The following is a 25,661-nucleotide window of genomic DNA, read 5'->3' as shown; positions in this document are numbered from 1 at the left end:
TTCACTAATATCATTGTGATCAGGGCGAAGGCAGGAATGTTTTTCAAGTCATGTTTAAAAATTCACATTTCTAATAAATACTTCACAATGCAGTGATATAATGTAATGAGCTAAAGTGAAACGCTTTGGAATGTTAAAGAAGTACACTTTCTTGAATACGGAAGACACCTTATCGTATTGCAGCATGACTTTTGTTGCATGATTCGCATGCTAAATATTTTTAAGGCTCGGCTCTCCTTATTATCTTGCCCCCTGCTAGGGGCCCCTAAAGTCGGTTTCCGACAGGCTTTTCATGTCGGAAAGCCTGTTGGAAACCGACATCATAATCCCTACAGTGGAAACGCCATACATAACGAATATGTGGCGAGCAACCAACTGGCCGACGGGCTCCTTGAGCCAGTCGGAAGCCAGCCAGATTGACCAGCCAGTTTGAATTCTGACCGCCGTAATCACAATACAGCGGCAGGGAATTGGAACCAAGGATGTCGGTCAGTAAGCCTCAGACATGTCGTCAGAGGCATTCCAACCAACATCCAAATTAGGGCCTAAGTGTTTTGCCCAGAATTATATGATTTGGAGCTGATGCTGACCCTTGAAGCTGGTTCTCCAGTTCTAAAGTAGGCAGCTCTGGCTGTAACGCCACATAGAAGGAACATGTTAAGTTGTAAATGCTGGTACGTAGCATATCTCTCACTGGTTGAGGAGCTACAGTGGGTATTTTTTACAGTAAGAAAACAAAATGAACATGGGGATCGCTATAAGATTTGGATTTTCCCTCTCAGAAGAAAAAAATACCTTTCTTCTGTTCTCCCCACAAGCCTGAGTCTACCTATAACGCACATGCCTACTTCTGCAATTCGTAATGTCATGGAGACCTTTAAAAAGTTGACTCCTGTAACTCGAGGGCTTCACAATAATCTTAGTGTTGCTTAGTGTTGTCAAGAATATCGTTTTGTTAAGTTAAGTAATATTGTTAAAAATATTGTTTTTGTTAATATCGTTTTCAATAATATAGTTGTAAAACATGTTGTTTGATGATTATCTTAATGTGTTTTAGTTTAAATACTAATTGTATGTGTTATTGTTTTTATAATTGTTCATAATATTTTTAAATATAGTTTGTAATTTTAAATGATTTTTGAATTTTGATTTAATTGCTAATAGTACTTTATAGTGTCATAGCAGGTTGCTAGGTTTGTAAGGGTTTAAAGTAGGAAGTTAATTAAGTAATAATGCATTCACAATTATTAATGTATTTTTAATTTACAAGATTATCAATTATGTAAATTGTGTAATAATTATATTTTTTGTATTTTAGGTGCAAGTGGCTGGTTTTATAGGGGTATAGGATGAATAAGTTAATTAAGTAATAATAAATTAACACTTTATCATTAATTTATTATTACTTATTTATTTAATTATTAATTTTGCAAATTATGTAATCAATATATTTTTAGATATATTTTAGGTGTGGGCTGCTTATTCTGTAGAATTATAGGGTGGGAAGTTAACTAAGGTATAATTGATTAACAATGAATTATTCATTTATTAATAATTATTTATTTGGTTAGTAATTATGTAACTTTTGAAATCCCTATATTTTAGATGTGGGATGTTGGGTTTATAGGGATATAGGATGAGAAGTTATGGAATAAATTATTAACAATTACTTCTTTATTTATTATAATTATTTAATTGATAATTAGTTATGTATATAATGTCGTATTCATTTTAGTTATATTTTAGTTGTGGATTGCTAAGTTTGTAGGGGTATCGGGTGGGATGTCAATAAAGTAATAATTAATTAAATAATTATGAATTGTTAAATAATCAGTTAAGTGATTAGCAATTATGTAAAATGTGTTATACTTATTTTTTTATTTAGGTATGAGCTGCTAGGTCTGCAGAGACAGAGTGGGGAAAGTAAATTAAGTAATAAATAACAATGTATTACTTAAATTGATCATTATTAAGTTGTTTATTAATTATGTAAATTGTTTAACTGTTCTTTATATTATATACATATATATACTTATAAATGCACATATATATGTGTTTGTGTGTGTGCACACAGATCTTTTTTGGCTAATTAAATAATGTTCATATTAAGAATTTTATATATGTTCCAAATTGATAGATTTATCCCAATGTGTATTGTTTTTAAATTGAAGTACTTTCCCTACTGTTGCTTTTACAGGAGTGGGAATAGCAAATGTAACCCCTGCAAAGTCCAACATTTTCCCTACTGTTACACAGACTGGAGTGGGACTAGTAAATCTTCCCCTTCTGAAGTCCAACACTTTCCCTACTGTTGCAGAGACTGGAGTGTGAATAGTAAATGTTACCCCCTCCAAAGTTTAACACTTTCCCTACTGTTGCAGTGACTGGAGATGGAATAGTAAATGTTGCACCTCCGAAATCCAACACTTTCCCTCGTGTTGCACAGACTGGAGTGGGAATAGTAAATCTTACTGCTCTGAAGTCGGAAGCTTACCCCACTGTTGCAGGGACTGGAGTGAGAATAGTAAATGTTACCCATCCAATGTCCAACACTTTCCCTACTGTTGCAGAGACTGGAGTGGAAATATTAAATCTTACCTCTCCGAAGTCCAACACTTTCCTTACTCTTGAACAGACTGGAGTGGGAATAGTAATTGTTACCACTCCGAAGTCCAAATCTTTCCCTACTGTTGCGGAGTGGTGTGGCTCACTGGTTAGAGGTGGCAGACCCGGAAGCAGAGAACGGCCCGGGACCAGGGTTCAATTCCCGACGCAGCAGGGTCGTGGACCAGGGTCAGCGGACTCGATAATTCTCGCCTCGGTGCCTACTCTAACCAGGGATCACACTCGGCAAGTCTGGGCATTAGCTTGCCTCATCTCTACAACGGCCCCCCACATTTGCCGGGGATGCCTGGTTTCACCTTGGAGATACCTAGTAGGGACCATCTCACAGGGATAGCCAGGACGGGTTCCCCAGCGGTCTACAGCGCCACGACGCCTCAGGGCAGCAGTGCGCTTTACAAGGCCACATACATTACATTACATTGCAGGGACTGCAGTGGGCATAGTAAATGCTACACCTCTGAAACCCAACTGTTTCCTACTGTTGCACAGACTGGAGTGGGAATAGTAAATTTAATCCCTCTGAAGTCCAAGCCTTTCCATTCCATTCCAAAATACTTTATTCGGCAAATAAAAGCCATAACAGCAAACAGTAAAAAACATTTTTAAAACATTAAAAAAATTCAGTACATTAAAAGTAAGAAAGAAATTGCACATATCCCATGCTTTCACTACTGTTGCACAGACTGAAGTGGGACTAATAAATGTAATCACTACAAAGTCCAGAGCTTTCCCTACTGTTGCACAGACTGAAGTGGAAATAGTAAGTCTCACCCCTCCGAAATTCAATGCTTTCCCTAATGCTTCACAGCCTGGAGTTGGAATAGTAAATTTAACCCCTTTGAAGTCCATCGCTTTTGTCATTGTTGCACAGATTGGAGTGGGAATAGTAAATCTTAACCCTCCAAAGTTCAACACTTTCCCTACTGTTGCACAGACTGGAGTGGGAATAGTAAATCTTTACCCTCCACAGTCCAACACTTTCCCTACAGTTGCGCAGACTGGAGGTGTAATAGTAAAATTTGGCCCTACTAAGTCCAATAGTTTCCCTACTATGTTCTTGTTTTGAGCGGGAATAGTAAATGTAACACCTCTGAAAGCCTACGCTTTCCCAACTATTGTATAAGCTGAAGTGGGAATAATGTATATAAATGTTGTATTATTTGTTTAAAAATATATATAGATATATAATGAGTCATCAAATATTTTAGTAAATGTATTTTTTTATTTTACATTGTTTTTACATTTTATTCATTTGCAAAAAGAAATTCCATGTTTTGCAATTGATGTGCTTATATTTTGTTTGTTTCATATATATATATATATATATATATATATATATATATATATATATAGTATATATTATAGTAGTAAATTAAAAAAGAACCCAAAAATGTAATATAATATTAAATATCTTTTTTATTAATAGTGTTATATTATACATATGTATATGTAAACATATACACATATGCGTGTGTTTATATAAGTATTTTTATATATAGTATTGAATATTATTTATATTTAATTAATTTACATTTACATTATATTATTCTTATATATTAAAATATTTAAGATTTACTATTTAAACTATATATAGTAAAAAACTTATATTTTTGTAGTTTTTTTTAACAATATTTGTGTGAAACAAAACATTTTTTCTAGATTGTTGTGCTTACGATTATAAGTATGGGGAGACAATACTATTGTAAACATTTTTTTTCATGCAATGTTATTGTTGTCGATATTGTGTCAGTGGTCCATTAATAATAGCAGGCAACGTCAAAAGTTATGCTGCCTTGGTGTAATCCTGCATAATTTCTGAATATTGCTTGTTTTTTGCCTCCTTACTTGTTTCTTTGCTTACAACGTGCTCCTGTGTCCTGCAGTTTCTGTGACCTCCAGTTTCAGCTTATGATAATCTTGGTATGCACATTATCCTGCTATCATGCATTGTACTACATCTTTCTTTCCTGGCTCCCTTGAAGGTATTAAGGAAGAAGCCAATTTATTTCACTTCAGGTGTTGTTTAAACACAGTTTCTAACCCTCTGCCACGGTCTCTGATAAGGCCAAAATCTTATGACCAGATGAGAACGGATCATGGAGTCAGTCAAAGTAAAGTCTGATTACAAGACTCGTTAGAAGAAGTAGATCTAGGATGAGGGAACATCAGACTGAAAATATCCTCCTTGTGTGTGAGAGTGGCACCAGCATCCAAAGGCAGGTTCAGTGCTATTAGTTGTGCCGGATCTAAGTACATCTGCAAAAGTATTGATTGCAAAGGTTAGGTAACAAGCTTTGAATATGGAGAAGTACCGAAGGTTTTTAGTAGGCTAGTTGTAGGTTCACGTGTTTGGCCACAAGAGTGCCACATGTAATGTAACTGCAGCACTGCATAGTAGTCCTTGGTAGAATGGGCATCCAGCTAGCTATTCTGATAAATTCCAGACTCATGTAGGCATAGAGTTACTCGCCTTTGGAACTTTCTGGCATAGCTGCAGCAACCCACTCAAGTTAGGGCTGATCTGATGATGTAGCAAGTGATGAGCTAACATAATTATTCCCAGCATTTTACATATCCTCAAACTTGCCACTATGGTGAATAAAAGATATATAGTTGCAGCACCCAACAGAATTTTTTTTTTTTCTGCGTTGTCACCCCAGAATATTTTGAATTTTTCAGACCCTATTTTTGCTGGTATTAGGAAACTCCTTTTAAGTGCCACAGTGTGTGCTTCAGTCCTAAAATGATGTAGCAAAATTGGTAGATGGCACAGAGAATGTACAATATGCAGGGGAGATCAATGTTATATTTGGGATGCTGTGTGTATTTACATAACCCACTTACATGACAGAAGAAAGGAAAGCCTTATTACTACCTCTGTAGATTTGGAGATGCCAAGAAGAGCTTCTCCAATTAAAAACCACGACCCTCCTAGACAGCCATCATTTAGATAGGGATGTGGCTAATTGGCTGAAGACAGGCGTGCGCAGTGGCAGGTGGTTTCTGCCACATTGAACAGGGGCTGCATGGAAATTTTACTGTAAGACAAACACCTGCTGGATCAATGGACTTGAACTGTTCATAAGGGATTCACTGATACACCTCCTGTTTACCTGCTTCATGGACACCAAAAGCAGAACTACCGGCTACAAGATGGCTCAGCTAATCACAGAGGAATGGACACTGTAGAAGACCTGGCTGGAAAAAGACCAGGTGTCTAGAAGCCTGCTCTGAGGAGATAGGTCCCGTAGGACCGCCCAGAAGGTACTTTACCAGCAGCCGGTGAAAATTGGTACTTAATATTTGTTTCCACCTCTGAGGGGTTGAGACAAGGTACTGAGGCCTGAAAGATCACACTCAGGAGCGTTTGGCCATAGTGAAAACAGGTTCAGTGGGACCTTGTGGTAAAGGTATGCAGCCTCATGGAGCACCACCTGCCTACAGCTTCCAGCCTTTCCCCATTTTAGGATTCTGACTTCTAAAAAAGTCTGAAGGTAGAACCAAGGACTGAGGCAAAGTGGCAAATCAAAATGAAGTTTTAACCTGTTTTTTGATGCCAAAACCAACTGTCCTCGAGGGTTAGATTAAAACTAAGGGGGGAGTGAAACCTCATCCCAAATGGTGAGGGGTCAACACGTTTCTGACTGGATCATGATCTAAGACAGTGGGTCCAGGCATTCTCCAGGACCAATATCTCTATTAGACACCAAATATTTGGAATGATGTGTGTGTACCAGCGTAAAGGTGTATGAATAAATAATACAATACAGACAATGACCCACAATAGATGTGGCAGATTTCCAGCACTGTTGTGACCTATAAACAGTATTGAACAGTACAGAAAACGTCACTTAAGACCAACATAATAAGCTAGTTTCTATAGATCACATCTCCTTTTTTGTGCAATGCGTGGGTCTAAACTCACATCTAGGTCATGGTCAACTGCAACCTGTTATTTTTAAATGGCACTTTACTTTTTCAAGATCACGTTTTACAAAGTCTCAGTAATGGCTCCCCTTATCCTATTTTAGTATTTTCGCTAGCTCCATTTTTCTAAATTAGTTTGGGAATTTTATTTTAAAACTGTTGGTACTGCTTCAAAGTAACACATATTTTTCTAGTGACTTCCTCCTGCTTGTGCCATAGTGTTAGACCTAACAGCCTTAGGGTGGTGTCCCCCCTAACCTTTTGCCTATTTCTCTCCATTTTTGCTGAAATTTGTTTTTGTTGGCCTGAGGTGCCTCCCACATGGTGCAGGAATGTTTAAGAGCAGGCATCATAGCAGAGGGCCAAAGGAGAAGGCGTACTTGCTAGGGGCCCCCAAATTCACTTTATGCCTGCCTTTTTATGTCGGGTGGACCGCCATGAACGGGCAGGCGGAAAGCAAAATTGTAAACCCGAGGGCGGAGCCAAGGCTAGCTTTGCTGCCATTTGTGGATTACCTTTCTGACCACAGCTCGACGGGCTCCGTGAGCACATTGGAAGCATAGCGGTATTCCCCCATGGGTTTCCCTCCAACCACCAGTATCATAATACAGCAGTTGGACAGAAACCTCTGATGTCGGGCACACAGCCTCCGATGAGCTGTCGGATGGCTTTCTGCCCGACATAATGAGCCCCTTTGTGTGAAGGTTTCAAGTGGAGATAAGATGTGACCACAAACCACTATTAAAAGTGTGATCTACGGAGGGGCTACTCAATTATAGCAATAATATCCTTAAGACTTATGGACAACAGGTACAAATAGATTTATCTTCCTGGCGTCAGAAACAAAGTAGTGGATATTTCAAGGACATTGCCATTACCTTTGGTAGCAGATCCCAATGAGTGTTGGGAAGAATTGAGTGTAGCATGGACTGGAGGAGAGGTGGTGAATGCTATTACTGACACAGAATGGAAGGATGCCAGTACGAAGGATGAGATGGGGAGAAACCTAAGGATTTCATTGTAGAAGGATGGCTAGAAAAAACACATTGACACAGGAGTTAAGATGTTTCTGGGACATAAGCAATGGATTGTCTGTGACAGGTGAGAATATTGTTAAAGGATCTAGAATTATACCACCTAAAAGTTTAATACAGACCATAATTAAATTGTGTCATGAAAGACATCTAGGTATTGTCAAGAGGAAAAAGAAAATCATAGAGAACTATTGGTGGCCAGTTCAAGATGTAGAAGTAGAAACAATTGTTAGACGTGTGAACTATGTTTGGATGCAGACATAGTTCATCCCAAATTGGATCCCAAATTGTACTGAAACCACTATGTGTCATACGTCATACCCTGTGACGGCATGGGATACTATGGGGTTGATTATTACTGAAAGTATAGTGAATAACAACAGTAGTATAACCCGTAGACCAAATCGAGATCCGGGTGAGTAAGTAAAAGCTAACAACAGTATCTCAACTGTATTCAATGAGGAAGACAAATAAATAAGCATGTACACGACTTTACGAAAGGAGGAAAGGGAGACTCCTAATTGTTTGTATAAATGTGCTTGTGGCATCATATATTTGCAAAACACAGTTTATCCATTACAGTTTCAACAGCACTGTGAGTATAAATTGTATTGGCAATCAAGGAAGCAAAATGCACGTTGTGCTCATGACAAGAAAGTGACGGCACAAGTGACTAGTGCAAAACACAGCGGTCGGTGCAGAGTGACAAAGTGTCAAAATGCTATATACAGTGATCAATGGTTCAGCACGAATAGTTATATACAATGACTGTACAAGGTTTTTAATTGTGGAAGAAGCAAAGAGAGAAGTGCACCGTAAGTTGCGCTGAGGGAGAGGTCGACAGCGTTTTGGTCCTATTCATTCAGGACCATCATCAGGACCGGATTGCCAAAGTTAAGAAGTGCTGTGGAGTGAGGGTACAGGCAAGCAATTAGGAGATGAATCAACTGGTGCCGACATGTGGGGACGTGGCACGGCTCTAGCGCAGTGGGGAAACCATCTATGCGAGGAAGGATGAGTACCTGCTTGACGGCCAGGACACAGCAGGGTTGAAGGGGACCTGGTAGTAGTGCAGCGGGAAGTGTGCTCGATTCCAAGGTAAAGTGCTATCAGGAATTCCTTGATAGCTGTGTGCGCAGTGTCAGAGCCCCGATTGACTGCAATGTACAATTCAAGGAATCTGTTTTCAATTTTTGAGGACTGTGCACAGAATGCTTAAAGTATATATCAGCAGAGCAGAAGAGAGGAATTCAGTAGAGCTCCATACGGCTGTGGTTTGTGTATGGAATGCTGTAAAGGTCCAAGAGAACACACATCATTGTAGTTGTAACCTACATGGTTTGGTTACAAACGCAAATGATTGAGGACTCTTTGAATAAATTGTGTCCATTATACAGAAATCATGAGCTCAGTCAGTAGATACTCACCCATAGAGAAAGAGTAATATGATAAACGCTGGGAGGTTGTTTGAAGAAGTGTAAGCTTTCTTGTTGAATCCGATGAATATAGCTATTACCATAACAGCACTCACAGAATAATTTGCCTGAAAGAAAAAAATAAGAAAACTATTATTCCATGATGAAAATGTTATTTTCAAATGTAACAATTTCTGCCAATACCCCAAAATGCTTAAGAAAGATGTCACTATCTTAGCTACACTCAGACAGTTTAGAGGCTGTGCATAGATGAGCCATATAGCTTGAAAAACACAATACACGCTACCAATTGAACCTTTTTGCAAAATTAAACCCCACCTACCAAGACTACATTCCAGCCTCACATCAAAGGAGGTCAAACCCTCTCTCTGGTATAACAGAGCCTCATCAATCAGAAGACTGCTGCCACACATTTTGAAAATAGGACCATATTGTGCACTATATTTTGTTGCTTACCGGTTCATTTTACAATTTATCTTGTATGTCGAGATATGATCAGCCAAAAAAAGAGCTTTAAGAAGCCATACTGAAGGAGAGGCGTGGCATCTGCCCATATGTCAATCTTCGATTGAGTAGGTGTGCATTCCCACTAAAAGTGCTTGTAGTGCATGTTTTGCCTGTGGGAAAGCTTATGCTCATTACAATGGACCTGAGTTGGGTATAGGCACAAACCAATGATCAAGGCTGATTTTTTTATTATGAAATGGTACAACAAAGGCAGTAGGTCTAACGTTTTTACTGTGAAAAGAATAGGACGGATTGTTAATACACTGTGCTAAAGTCCGTGGCAGGTATTTTATTACATGGAATGTCACAGATTACTTTGTTATGCAGGAAGCATGGTGGACTATGCCCTCTGATAAACCCTTAAGGCACAATTTATCAAGGGGTTGCGTCGCTTTTGCACCACACAACGTGGTGCATGCGCAACACAACCCCAACATGTTTATCAAGCCAGACAAGGCAACTGTACATGGCCCTGAGTGGTTTGATAAATCTAGAGTAACGCAAAGTAGCACAAATCACTGTGTTTCTTTATTCTGCCCCAGGTAGGCATTCCATAGACTTTGCATGAGTATTCCGATGTAACATCCATGTATTTTGATGCATTCCAGATTTACCAATACCGGTAGATCTGGGAATGTGCCAAAGATGGGGCGTAACAAGAGAAATATCTTTATTTCTCCTTGTTTCTTCCTCTTTCTATGTGCGCAGCATTTTGCAGCATACATAGAAAAAGGAAAATGCTTCTAGGGTTGCTTTTGTGCAGGAAGATTTGGTTTGATTTGATTTTTCTTTTTGTATAGTGCGCGATTGCCCGAGGGCGTCTTGGCGCTGAGAAATCCCAATAGCTCATTGAAGGTGTATGGTTAGAGATGTTTAGCGAAAAGCCATGTTTTAACTTCCTTTCTGAAGAATTTCTTGCAACGCAAGCACCTTGGTGCAAGGCTGCCTGCATTGCCAATTGACAGCCAATTCTTTGTCAGCATTGGAAAAGGCAGGAATGCTCTATATTGTGATAAATACAGCACACTCCTGTCTGTTCCCTGTAATGCAGCACAGCAAGGTGACTCACTGTGCTACGTTACTTTTTGTTAAATATGGCCTCTAGAGTATACAATTTGCACTGTGCTATTTCTCGCTGGTGCATATATTTTTTCTATTGGTAATTGTGTTATTTTTAGTTTTATGGATTTATTCCTGAGAGTTACCTTGTGGAAACGTGTACACTTATTTCTGGAGGCCCAGGTTGGCTACAATGAATAGTCAATGATAAAGGCTATAGGCTTCATTGGCTGACAGGGAAAATGTATCTAAGACGTCATAGGTCTACCCTGTTAAATATGAAACTGAATCTCAAAAGAAGCCAAGGACAAGGACATTGGCAAACATGGAGATAGAAGATGTGCACTGAGATAATCCCTAATAGGCAATTTTACAAGGAGTCGTAGATTGTTTTGCCACCTGTAATTTTGTACATATTTGTTATTTTATGACAATATTCCAGATGGTTGCCTTGTGGAAAGCTTAGGCTCAATACTGTAGGCCTGAGCTGGTTGTGGTGACAAATCAAATGTTATAGGCCAAAGTGGTTCATATGGAAAATGTATTCAGATTCCAGAGGACTGGCCTGTTTGTGATTTAAAAAAAATATATGACAGGGGGGCATGGTCACGGAGGTGACCAAGATAGCCGCCTTTGCTTGAAGCTCCGCCGGCCGGGCTACATAAACTTTACTTTCTTCGATGTAGGAGCGTCCCCGTATCGGCAGACACCCTCAATCAGCCCCGGGGGACCGAGAGGAACATCTTGATGCCTGGCTTCGACTGTGACGAGAGACAGGGTTGGCTTGCGGTGGGCCGGCGCGGAGTACGGGCGCGGCCCTGCGGCCTTCCCTGACGGAGGAGCTACCATCGGCGGCGGTGGTGAGTGAGGCCCTGATGGGTGCCCGGCGCTGACCTGCGCTTCCTCCCCGCTCCTTCCTGCAGGCTTGCCTCCCCCCATCACCCCCGCTGCGGCTGCCGGCTGGATCCCGCTGTGTTCGGCCTTGTGGGGGTTTCCGCGCCGGGGCCTAGCGTGCTGGTTCTGGCAGGGGCGAGGCGGGCTTGTAAGGAGGCCCTGGCGATCCGAACTGGAGCTGCGGCGGCGCTGGGTCTCATCGGGTGAACCGGCTCCCCCCCAACCCCTCCCGGACACTCGTTTGCTACAGAGTGGGGAAGCCTGACTTGAGGGAGCCATAAACAAGTGTGTACGCGGTGCTGGGATTTCTCCCCCCGATATTACAACACTGAGACCACCAGCTGCCCCTGAGAACTGCGTTCTCCCCTGATTGTTGGCGGACGCTGGAGGGTTTAACTTCCCAGAGCAATTTGATACTGCTATTGCCTCTTCATGGGTTGGCTTTCCACCTGTGCCCTGTGGCCGAAGCTTGCCGCCATTCCCTAAAAACACCCTGTTCCAATAGGGTTATTGCCACCACGCTGCTTCAACGGCCTGCACTCTCCTCTGTGCTCTGCCTTGGATCTGCGACCAGACCTGTGCTGCTGCACCCCCACTTTTTTAGGAGCCTGTCTGTCCTCCATCAGCTGACCAGCATTGCTACGGCTGCCTCATTGCACTGGCTGCAGTTTGGCGATCTCATTGCTAGGTTCTTTGGTGGGGGTGTCCCCGCACATTCATCCTGCACCTCTTTGGCCTTCTGGCTTCGCTGCAGCTGCTGTACTACTAGACCAACGTGAGGTCCCCTTCCTCTCCTTGAAGAATGGGGAAGAAGGACCCTAAACAACGCATGTTGCAATTTGATAAAACCCCTGGCCCCGCCTTGGATGTCCCTTCTGACCTGGCTGACGGGGATATGGGCTGAGATGATACAGAAAACACTGCCTCTCTTGCCGCTAACAGAAATGAGGGCTGGGTTCAAGACACTGGACGGTCAATTTGATGCCCTTGATAAGAAGTTGGCCGACATGGGTGCTAAGGTTCAGGCACACGATCGGAGGCTGGATGTTGTGGAGGCGAGGGTCTCGGACATCGAAGACAGGGCATCATCCTCACTGAAGCGGCTAGATAGGATGGAGAAGATCCTTAAGGATGTAGCTATTAAGAATGAGGATTTGGAGGCTTGCAGTCGCCAAAATAATATCCGAATATTTGGAGTCACGGAAATGACCGCCACTTTACGCATGGACACTTTCGTGGAACAACTGCTAACAGAGCTGTTTGGAAGAGAAACATTCACATAGGGATTTGTAGTGGAGCATGCGACCTATCATTGCTAGACTCATGAACTTCAGGGACAGAGATGCGGCCCTCCGATCGGCTCGCGATAATGGGGAAACCCAGTGGTAGGGGAGTAAGTTGGCTTTTTTCCCTCACTTCACCATCATGGTTCAGGAAGCAAGTTGCAAGTTCCATGGAGTAAAAGCCACCCTGAAAAATGTGGGTCTTAAGTACGGCATGCTTTATCCGGCGAGATTAAAGGTAGATGTAGATGGCAGGTTCCGTATATTTGATACTCCGACAGAGGCACAGGAGTTTTGCCAGGAATACAAGAAAAAGCACTCTGGGGCGACTGGCATGCCGCGTTCCGCCTCCCCATCACAGGGGGGTTCACAGGACAGCGGTGAACTCTTCTGTAATCCCGGGACTGGCTGAATGATTACAGCATTTAGTATGCTACTTTTGCGATGTGTACATTCGTTTCCTACGGTGATGGGGCTGATTTCATTGCACATGCATTCGGCTAAGAAAGTTGGGGTGTGCCTCTCTGGGGTTGGTAGGAGGCTGGGTGGTGGGGGTGTTATTTGCTCAGTTTCGATGTTGCTTTTAGAATCATTGCTCAGGTTGCTAGTGTACGGCAGGAGATTGGCATGCATTACGGTGCGATAGAGGTGACGGTTTTCCAATAGTTCAGCTAGGGCATCAGCCCGGTCCTTCCGGGCTTTCTTTGATGTCATGGAATGTTAGAGGGCTATACAACACTAGAAAGCGAAGGCAAGTCCTCAACTATATTGTCAGACATAACATCGATATTGTGTTCATGCAGGAGCAGGAGATGCATCTGTCCAACTTCGACCACACTCCTGTCATGGCGAGTTGGGGTTCCCATAGATTTTTTTCCAATTACAGTCGTTATGCAAGGGGGGTTGCCATATTCATACACAAACGAGTCCCCTTTTCCTTACACAAGACCTTGATCAATGGCGAGGGCCGAACCCTGATTGTTACTGGTTCACTGATGGGACACAGGATTTCACTGGTCGGTGTATACCGCCCTAATGTGGACTCCCTAGCGTGTTTCCAAGAGCTGCAGGTGCGGCTTCTGACACTTGATCCCGGTCTATTGATAATAGGGGGAGATTTCAATTTGTTGTTGGATCCAACCAGGGACAGCACTTCCACTTCCCCTGACACGATGCCCCGTTCACAACAAGCGCTCAACCACATATGTACCCATTTTTCTTTGATAGATATTGAAAACAAACTGCACTCACATCTTCCGGAATTCACGCACTATTCGGGGTTTCATAATACATGGACCAGGATAGACTACTGGTTAGTTTCCCCGGGAGTTGCTGGCTGGCTGGGAAGCTTACTTACTTTACCTTGTACACTTTCGGACCATTCTACGGTCGTGCTCAAATTGAATATTCCCAGACATGGAGGCTAAGAAAGCCAATGGCGCTTTCCTGAAAGCGCACTTTTGGATCAGGTTTTTTATGAGGAAGTCAGACAGGCTATAGAGGAATATTTTGAAACAAACACTGGGTCGGTGGACACCTGGGTGGTACTCTGGGAGGGGTTCAAAGCATATATCAGAGGCGACTGTATTGCAAAACATGCTGGAGTCTTGCGGGATCTCCGCTCCACTTTGAATCGCATTGAAACAGACAACGCTGCCTAGGACAGAGAGTTAATGGTCATGGTATCCAGTGCCGGGGAGGCAAGACGCTTGGCTCTGCTGCTCGAATTTAGAGAAGCAGCGGGGCAAGAGTTATTGTTCCTTAATAAACAAAATGTTGCGCTGTGATACGGTGAGGGGGAAAGACCTGGTAGAATATTAGTGCACACCCTTCGCCCCCGCAAGACACAGCTTACGTTACGGAAATAACTGGTCCAAATGACACCCCATTATACTCTACCCCAGACATATGCGACACTTTCCTTCCATATTACAAAGCATTATACACTTCCAGAATCACTGGGGATCTGCGGGAGCAGGGGGAATACTTGATATCTTAGTTCCACGGTTGGTGGAGTTGTATGCTGAGGCGCTACAAGCGGGCATCCATTCCCCAACATAAAGGGAAGCGGTCATTATTCTCCTTCCCAAATCAGGCAGAGACCCTAAGCTATGCAGCTCCTATAGGCTGTTGTTCTTATTAAACCTTGATTACAAAATATTGGCTAAGTTAATCGCAATACGACTATCCTTATTAATGGAATCCATCATCTCGCAGGCTTAATCGGGCTTCATGCCTCATAGATCCACATCACTTAATCTGCGGACTCTGTTCATGGTGTTGCATAGGATCGATCCCGCCACGCCTGCTACCGCCGTCCTCCTTGATGCGGAGAAGGCATTTGACTCCCTTGAATGGTCTTTTTTCCTGTCCATCATGAGACGTATGGGTATGCCCGAATGTTTTGTATCTACGGTTGCTCTTCTTTACAATGAACCAACGGCTAGACTGCACCTGAACGGCACTCTTTCCGGTCCTTTCACTCTGTCTCGTGGCACAAGGCAGGGATGCCCTTTATCCCCATTGCGTTTTATTCTGGCCATGGACCCTCTAGTTCGCCACTTTCAGGAAAAACATCTGCACTGCGGCCTACAATTTCGCACTGGGCCCCTTTTAGTTTTGCTTTATGCGGATGATACTATTTTATATGTTAGGATGCCCCATCTTAATCTCGAACCCCTGATTTTGGAAATTATTCGATTCAGTACAAATTCTGGGCTCAGCATTAACTGGCACAAATCGGTTATCTTCCCGCTAACAGCCGGCACGACTTCTTGGGAATGTGAATTACCGCTTGAATGGTGCCAAGACGCTGTCAAATATCCTGGAGTTTATATCCACCTAAATACCGCTACTATGATTAGACTAAATTACAGTAGGGCGGTTAGCTCCCTGAAATCGCAGATTGTGAAATGGCTATGACTGCCTTTGTCAATGGCAGGAAGAGTTGCTATAATTAAAATGGTGGTCCTCCCCCGGTTCTTATATCTTTTTAACAATATTCCCATCCCTCTTACCAAGACTTTTTTTCTACAATTGCGTACACTCCTACTGCGCCTCGTCTGGGGGGACAAGACGCCTCGGGTGAACTGGCAGACCTTGACGCTACTGTATGAAAGGGGGGCTTTGGGGTCCCAGACCTCTATCTGTACTACCTTACAGCACAATGTTGTTATGCACATGTCTGGTTTCACTCGGATGCATGCGTCCCATATCTGAAGCCGGAAGCGGACCTGGTGCTCCCTCGTCATCTTTCCACTATCCTACCCACGGGCTTCCCTCGGGACCCCCACGCCATTCAAACTGTCTCCACTACCTGTTGTGCATGGGACAGGCTGCTAAGACTGCTATTGCTTGAGCGGCTGTATTGTTCAGAACCACCCCTACCTAACCCTTCAATGCTTCTCATAACGGGTGAGGTCTTGAACCAACGCACACTGGAGAAATTTCACATTCGCTCGATTGGCGACCTATTTCCCGAAGGTCATGTCTTCTCGGTCTTGGAAGAGGCCCGATTCAGTGAGCGCTCCTTTATGGACACCTTTGTTTTGACACATATGTACTCCATGCTCCGGGCCACGTTCCCTTCATTCCCATCGGCCCCCGAACCAACCCCACCACTGACGCTGCTTATCAAGAGTCCTACTGGCGCACATTTGATCTCGAAACTATACAAACACTGTGGAGCGTCCAGACCTTTCTCTGATACCAAGGTACACACGGCTTGGGAGGTGGATTTGAGCAGGCCCATTACAGACGACCAATGGGAACAATGCTGTAGGGTTACCAAAGAGGTCTTGTTGAACAGCAGGCATAAGCTACTTCATTTTAAGTTCCTCCGTAGAATGTATCAAACACCTGCACAATCCCATAGAATAGACCGCACCAGGCCCCATCACTGCCAGAAGTGTTTGGCTCCATTTGCCGATTTTGCTCACATCGCCTGGACATGTCCTAAAATACACCAATACTGGTCCCTAGTCCACATCAAATTAGGTGACATACTCTCCATGCAGCTATTTCCCACCCCCGAAGTCACGCTGTTGGGTTATGTGGCTAACTTCCCTCGGAAGGTCAGGAAATTGGCAGCACTGGGTTTCCTGTTAGCTAAGCGGGAGATTACTCTACTATGGGGTAGCAAGAGGGCCCCATCACTACAGGCATGGCTCCGAAGTTTAGCATTTTGCAATGTTAATTGCGAGGAATACTCTACGCTGATCCCTAGCTCATCACGTCCAGTGGACATTTAGGGCCATTATAGGGATTACGTTGCCAAGAAACAATCCAATCAGAACTCACGGATAGCAAGCGGAATCGTTCCTGAGGTGGTTGGCTAGACGCGTGTTATGGAACAAATGCCCATGTGATTGAACAATCTTTGCTAGTTGCAGCTATCAATGTGTTATTATTTATGATGTCTTTGTGCTTGTAGCGATCAATATCTCCATGTATTGCGACTCACTTTATTGATCACTTTTATTGTATGTCTTCGATTCCTGCCCGCACTGCATCGATCACCTACATCAGTAATTGTAAACATCTAACACTTGACTTGCTATGCATATTTTTTGCTGTTACCGATGCTGCACTCCGCAATGTAATGATTATTTTATTCATGTATGCAGAAAACTGGAAAAATAAAACTTAATATATATCATATATCATATATATATCATGAGATCAAGCCACTTCGGTGGTGAAACGCGTAATGGCCGACTAAAGAAGAATAAACGCTACTTTTTGCACTCAATTTGGGCTCGTGTCTGCTTATCGTTGCATGCTGGAGACATCACGCTGCGTCTGATCTTCCTGAGCGGCTCTTGGGATATACATATATATATAATATATATATATATATATATATATATATATATATATATATATATATATATATATATATATAGAGAGAGAGATGGTAAAGTCAGTAGGCCTGAACTATCGAAAATCACATGGTATTTTGTTACATGGACTGTCACAGATTATCCAGCATGGAAGGGTTTTAGTGTTGATTACGCACTTTGACATACAATGAGTGTAGAAGATTTTCACTGTCATGAGTTTTGTTAGGCCCCCTTTAGAGGGATATGGAAAATATAATTGGGTACATGTTTGTAATTGAATGATTGTAAGCCTGAAAGCTAGTGGGAAAGCTTATGCTCAATAGACGAGGCCTAGACTGGTGTTGGTGACAAGTAAATAATAAAGGCCTGATTGTTTCATTTAGAAAAATATTGTCAAATGCCATGGCATATGAACAGTTGTTACAAAGAAAATAAAACTGAATTACATCTTGTAAAAATAATATGTTAAAAGTGAAAAGCCCTTTTTCATTGTTATGACAATGTGTTAATGTCTGCTTGCAGATTTTCACAGACAACTACAGTAGGTAAGAGTTTTGGTGGTAGTTACTTGCTCTCACAAACCCTGTGGGTAGGACATTTGCAATGTGAGGCCCTCTTATAAGAGGTTCTATATTGGTTTGTCAACTGTTATTTTGTACATATCTGTAATTTTAAAACTGAGTGTCTGATGGCTAGTTTGAGAAGATCATGTGATAAGCCAATGATAAGAGCCAGAGGCTTATTGGTTCATTGGTTAAAGGTATATCAGATGCCAGAGGTGTGATCTGTTTACTATGAAAGGTTCTGACAGCAGGAAGAATTGCAGTCATTGCTGTGAATATGCATATGTGAAAGCCAATTGGCTTTTAAGGTTGAATTGTTATTACTCTGTGTATACAATATGCACAATACAACTCCAAGATGGCCGTCCACTGCTTAATTAACATATGTCTGCCAAGTGTAGATAGTTGTGTGTTTCTTTTTTGCTATATTTGTTATTTTAATTTAGCTTGCATATGCCTGTTGAGTTTGTGTGTGCATTTCACTGCAAATGTTGGGTGAATGAGTGAAAACAAGAATAAGTGAGGGAGCAGATAAATGGATGCATGAGAGTATGGAAGAGCGACAGGGTCCATGCGTGATGAGCAATTTACTGCCTAAACTCACTAATGACTACAAAGGCACCTTCAGTTATGAGACAGCTCTATAGGTATTTTTTTTTCGACTTTGTGGGATTCATAAAGAAGACATTATACACATCCTATGCCTCTGCCCAAACCTGCTGCATGAAAGACGGTCCCTCTTATGGAAACTTTGGAATATAAACATAGTTAGATCGTGCAGAACAGCAGTTCTGGCATGCTTTGATCCTCGGAACATCAAATTAAACTGTGCCCTAGTGAGGTTTTTGGATCATGCAGAAAAAAAAGAAAAAAACTTTGTGATGGGATCCAAACATGTGAACTTCCATTAGCATAACATATTGGGAAGGTCCATCTGCTACTTTTATCTATACTGAACTGGAATTCACATTCTCTTTTATATGTATACTTTTAAATATCTTTTATCTTTTGTAACTTGCAAAGGTTTTTTTTAAATCACGCAATAAAGTCTTATTTGTTTGTACTCACAATGTCCCATGCAAAGTTGCTCAGCCAGTAAACGGTAGGAGTCACACCACTGACAAACTGGAGATGCTTAGCACTGGAAACCCTTTCCTGGATCAGATACAGGACAAAACTGGCAGGAATGAAAGACATGGCAAAAATAACACAGATGGCAACCACCACATCCACTGAAGTAGTCAACCTGAGGAATGATACAAAACAGGAGTTTACAAAGGTTGCACAATCCCTACAACAAAACAAGTGAGTTGCTATTGCAAAATACCATTGTATTTGCATGAAAGTATTGTCTTGTGAACATTACATTTTGGACTGTAGTATTTCAGGTTTGTTGGATGATTGGCAGGGAATTATCAACAGACTGTTTTGATTTTTTTTATCATAGTCAGATGTTCAACTTTCAAATATATTAAATTAATATCATTTTTTAATGTTTGATCAAGAATATTTGGATTTGTGTAAAAAACAAATAAGGATCTTAGGAAAACACTATGCAGTGTTGGCAGGCATTCCTTGGGAGAATTACTAACATTTTGTGCCGTGTTTGCGTCACAAAAGTGACACAATCTGTGGAAAATCTTTTTTTCCCAATTTACTTTCCAGTGCTAAACTTGTTTAGCGCTGGAAATAACGGAAGAGCCTTTCAGGTTTACATGTTTTTGGAAATCTGTGGCAGCGTCAAATTACATGGGTGTTACGTGGGAAAATTCACTGCACCACACATGGAACGATTTGTGCTGTGTCACCTTACTCATGAATTACGAGGCCACTCACAGCCACGCAGTGTGGTTTTGCATGACTTCATAAATCTTTGAGAGCCTTGAGTCACGCATGTACCACTTTATGTGGTGCAAAGGTGATGCAGGGCTCTCATAAATAAGCCCCTTTGGTAATACCTCTAATATTAGTAACATTGATTCGTTGATGTGGTACATTCTAAACATATACTCCAATTGCTTCCATAAAACACTCAGAACATTGACGACCCTTGGACAGAACTGCAACATTTTCACACCTTACAGTTTTCCACAAGCCTCGTCTTGAGCGATCATAGGCATGTACAGTGCCACTTAGGAATTGGTATTTTTTAAACTAGTATTACAGCATTGGGTCTTGGGAGCTTTATTGAAAGACAACAGTGATCCAACAGCCGAATGGCGGACACTGGCCTTCTGCTGAAAAATGCCAATATTTTGTTCCCTGTTTTTCCCTGTTCAGATTAAACTACTCTATCCTCAAGGGTTAAGGGGAAGAAGGTCAGTGCATCAGAATTAAGCAATACAGTGAATTCCTGTCCTTTCTGTCTACATTGGAGCCATTTCGCAAGTCTAGCGCAAACAGAGGCACCCTTGCACCATGGTGCCAGGGTGCCTTAGTTGCGGGAAGGATTGTTTTTTGGGCAGGAAGGGGCACCTTCCTGCACAAAACCTATCCTAAGAGTCGTTTCCTCTATGTGTGCTGCAGAATGCAGCACACATGAAAAGAGATGAAAAAAACTAGAAGAAATGAAGCTATTTCTCCTCATTATGCCTCACCTCTGGAGGCGTACGGATTTGGCGCTTTCTTCAGGTTTACATGTTTTTGGAAATCTGTGGCATCGTCAAATTACATGGGTGTTACGTAGGAAAATTCACTGCAACACACATGGAACGATTTGTGCTGAGTCACCTTACTCGTGATTTATGAGGCCACTCAAAGCCACGCAGGGTGGTTTTGCATGACTTCATAAATCTTTAAGGGCTAGATGTAACAAGCCGTTTGCGATTCACAAAGGCCGGAATTCACAGAATTCCGGCGTTTGCGAATTGCAAACGGTCTTTTTGCATGTTTTGGCATGTAACAAAAATTTGCGAAATAAGGAATCGCAAAAATTTGCAATTCCTTATTTTGCTTAAGCATTTAAGGAAACACAATTTTGCCATACCTTAAATGCTATGTATGTAGCATTTTGGAATTGCGAATTTAGGTTAAGAAATGGCAAATTACCACCAACTTGTAGTTGGTGGTAATTTGCAAATTCTTTTAAAAATGCACAATTTGGCATTTGTGAAGGTGGCATGTGACGCACATACATGCCCATAGGGCATGTATGTGCGCCATATGCACAAACATGTAAATTTCAGGGGTGCAGCAGGGTGTCCTTGAGACACCCCTGCACCCTTGAAATTATTCTCAATTTGCGATTAGCAAATTGCGAATCGCAAATTGAGAATTATTTCACAATCATTCCTATGGGCCTCTTGGCCCATAGGAATGAATCAGAAATTATTCCTTAATTGCGAATTCGCAAAATAAGGAAGATTAAGAAATCTCAAAAAAATAGCGATTTTCTACATACATTCCATTTTGCGATTTCTAAATAGCGATTCCTTAAAAATCGCTATTTAGAAATCGCAAAAGGCTATGTTGATACATCTACCCCTGAGTGCCTTGAGTCCTTTTACGTGGGGCAAAGGTGATGCAGAGCTCTCATAAATAAGCCCCTTAGGGAATACCTCTAATATTAGTAACATTGATTCGTTGATGTGGTACATTCTAAACATATACTCCAATTGCTTCCATAAAACACTCAGAACATTAGCGACCCTTGGACAGAACTGCAACATTTTCAAACCTTAGAGTTTTCCACAAGCCTCATCTTGAGCGTTCATAGGCATGTACAGTGCCACTCGGGAAGACTCGTAAACTGAACACAAGTTAGGTTTATTTGGTGGTGTCCTGATCTATTTCATAACTGCTCAATGAAAATTCAAGGCACAATTTCATCGTTTTTAATTGGTTAACTTGTTATTTGTGTGTGTGTAATACGTTTTTACATTTTCTACACACATATATTGTTAACCTCCAAGTGACCATGCTATCCCTTTCACAATAATCATATGTCCAGTCCATTGGGGACCCTTCTCCAAGCAGATGGAGATGTCATCATCCCACTATGGACATAAATATGTTCCAAACTTACACTGTGACTTCTGAAAGCTGGTCCTTGGTGAGGTTCAGTGGATGGTTCATGGTTGTGATCCCAAATTCTTCAGTGGACTGCCCATCTTCGAGATTCACTCTCAAAATGGCATTGCTAGCAACATTAATGAAAATGGGCACTGCGTGCCAGCCCTTGTTATTAAACCACACCTAGAACAAGAGAAAGACAGGCTCTCATTAGACACAATGTAGTTTCTGCAGTACGGATCTACAAATTCAACCAAAATCTCTGACTTGGCCAATCTCAGAAACAGTCGACCTCGCTGTCATGCGTCTCTCTTGTGCCTATGGTGATCTGTCTTGCTCATCTCGCTCTTTTTCCACTCTCTGCGTGTGCTTACTCCATTCTCTCACCATTCTTTTGCTGCCCCCACTTTGCTCATTTTGCCAATTTTCTCCATGCTCCCTCAGCTTTTTTTGCTCTTTTTCTTTGCCTATTTTGCTCTTTTTTGCTTCATTTTTCTCTTGCTCACTATGCTCATTTTGCACTCCTTTTTTTCGTGCTCCTTAGCTTGTTTCCCTCTTTTTGCCTCCCCTCACTCCTTACCGCTTCCTTTTCCTAGCCATGCTTTCCAACTCTCTCCCTCCTGCTTCCTGCACCCAGTGCTAACCACCATCCGCAGCTCTTTTTTCTCCTCCTTGACCTACTCAATGGTGGCACTAGCACAGACTCACAGTGAAAGTGCACAGCTGGCGGAGCTCTGGTGCACCAATGGTATGCCAAAGGTTAGCCTGTCTGCGTCTGTCCATGCCCTGTCTGCATCCCGCCCGCCCGCGCCCAGCCCACCACTTCCACCTCACTGTGACCCTCCATCAGCTCAATCCTGGTCGCCGCACCGCTGCCGCTGCCATGTTGTACCTCACAACACTGAAGAGGCATTCTCATGGCCCCTTGCAAGTCCTCCTGCAAGAAACATCCATTACAATGCAGTTCTTACAATGACCAACCTTTACAACACAACTGTTACAACGCAACTGCCTTTACATCGCATGCCATTACAATGCATGTCACTACAACGCTACAACGCATGTCACTACAACGCATGCCATTACAGAGCATGCCATTATAACACATTATAAGGTAAGTAATAGAGATTTTTTAGTATTAGGGTGGGTATGGGTTTTGGGGTACATGGGAATAGCAATTTGTATCACTACACTATCCAACACTTAGGGCCCGATGTAGGTACCAAATACCGGTCGGAAAGGGCCGATTTCGGCCGTTTCCGACTGGTATTTGGCCTATTGAGATGTAGGGGACCTTTTTTTGTCCGATTCGGTATTTTACCAATTCGGTAAAAATTTCCGAATCGGAAAAATACCGAATCGGTAAGTTTACCGATTTTTAAAATTCGGGATGTTGGTGGGACTACTTTCAGTCCCACAGGCCCTTCAGATTCGGTATTTTAACACCCAATCCAATTGGGTGTTAAAATACCGAATCCAGGTGTGCATGCACATGTGTGCATGCACACCTATGCCATGTGACAGACAGACATGCCCTTAGGGCATGTCTGTGTGCCACATGGCACACAAGCCAGTATTGGGGGTGCTAGAGGGTGTCAAAGTGACACCCCCTGCACCTTTGCAGAAATCGGTAATTACCGAATTGGTAAATACCGATTCGGTAATGCCCATTGATTCCTATGGGCTTCAATGCCCATAGGAATCAATGGGCATTACCGATTCGGTAATTTTTAAAATAATATTACCTACATCTGCCCTTCTCTTTTTTACCACTTCTTAAATACCGATTCGGTATGAATCGGTATTTATGAAGTGGTAAAAAAGATTTACCTACATCGGGCCCTTAGTAATTTTACCGCTACACTGTCCAACACTTACCCTACTGTTGCACTCACTGGAGTGGAAATACTCATTTTTACCCATGCGCTATCCATTATTTACCCTACACTTCCCCTAAAAGTATTATGCATTGTAATGGTATGCTTAGTAATGGTAGTTTTAAAAAATGCGTTGTAAAGGCATGCATTGTAAAATCATGCAATGTAATGGTAGTTGCGATGTAAAGACTGCATTGTAAAAGCATGCGTTGTAATTGCATGCATTGTAACATCATATATTCCCTCCTGCATCCTCCCACGCCCACCTCCCATTACACCCGGATCCACTGCACTCAACTATGGCCCTTACTCACCCAGACTCATCGGACACAGCACACTCCAGTCAATCTTGAATGCTCCTCAACTCCCACAATGGGAATCTGGGACCTGCATCATGACAACTCTGGAACTGCAGTTCTTGATAGAAACCTGGCTCACACCTGCGTTCACACCCTCCTTTGCCATTCCAACCAGCTACAAAAGTGCTAGACAGGACAAGTCACGCAAACAAAGAGGAATAATTGCCATTATCACCACCACCTTGGAGACGACCCCTAGCCCTCAACTGGAACAAGCTCTCATAAGCATCCAAACTCCCCAAACATTGACATTCACACAACAATAGCCTCCCAGACACATCTTCAACTTCAACAACTGGATTAGCACTTCTACCACACCTAGGTACCCCTCAAACCATCAATTGGACTAAGATAACCAACATCAAGGACAACTTTGAACCCAACCTGACCACTCTGCCCTCGCAGCACTCCTACCCATCTGGACCAACAACCAAAGAACCACCCAGACTGCCTAGCCAGCCATCAGTATGGAAGAAGCCATGACCATGATGCAATACATTAATTTTGGAGCCACCTCAAGCCTATGCCCCTACCATGTCTTCATTAATGGACTGGATCCCATCAGCACAGCACTCAGCACTCCTCCAGATCCTGAATGTCTCCATCACCACTGACACCTACCAGAATGCTTGGAAGCATAGCACAGTACTCAGTGGAACTGATGTCACTAGTGAACTAACGTCACTGCTACCCTGCCTGGCAAAAGTCCCGGAGAAACTGATCAACAAACACCTAACCACCAACCTAATTGTAAACCAGCTCCTTGACACCACTCAATCTGGATTCAGGACGAATCCACACCAAAGAAACAGACGACATCTGTATGATCATGGACAGAGGAGACATGGCAGTCCTCATTACCCTCGACCTCTCCTCAGCTTTCGACACCATTTCCCACTCCATCCTCATTCAATGACTGCACAAAGCAGGCATCCAAGGACCAACCCTCCACTGTATATGCTCCTGACTGACAGGCTGAACCCAGTCAGTCAGCCTCATCTGCGGAGTACCTCAAGGTTCATCACTCTGCCCAAACCTCTTCAACACCTACATAACCCATTTACCAACATTATTTGTGCCCATTGATTCAAAGTCTTATCCTATGCTACGATACACAGCTGGTGCTCTCCAACTCCAACAAGACACCTTACTCTCAGACCAAGTTATTCTCCTGCATGACCAAAATCGGCTAGTGGATGAAAGCCAACTCAAACTGAACATCAATAAGACAGTGGTGATCTTCAG

The 25,661-nt window shown here is 42.4% G+C and overlaps 1 protein-coding gene across 1 annotated transcript in view; it reads right to left on the bottom strand.

The window, feature by feature from the left end:
• Nucleotides 1-25,661, bottom strand: part of ABCA4 (ATP binding cassette subfamily A member 4) — a 1,055,123-nt gene that overhangs the window by 195,640 nt on the left and 833,822 nt on the right. The window contains exons 35-37 of the mRNA XM_086957892.1: nt 22,194-22,363; nt 19,238-19,415; nt 9,014-9,129 (exon numbers count right to left, since the gene is read on the bottom strand). Coding sequence (XP_086814018.1) covers nt 9,014-9,129; nt 19,238-19,415; nt 22,194-22,363 — 464 coding nt within the window. The remainder of the gene's footprint in view (nt 1-9,013; nt 9,130-19,237; nt 19,416-22,193; nt 22,364-25,661) is intronic.

This window comes from Lissotriton vulgaris, chromosome 1_1 (assembly GCF_964263255.1).
Source record: "Lissotriton vulgaris chromosome 1_1, aLisVul1.2, whole genome shotgun sequence".
Classification (NCBI taxonomy): domain Eukaryota; kingdom Metazoa; phylum Chordata; class Amphibia; order Caudata; family Salamandridae; genus Lissotriton; species Lissotriton vulgaris.
This window is presented reverse-complemented; position numbering and strand designations above follow the sequence as displayed.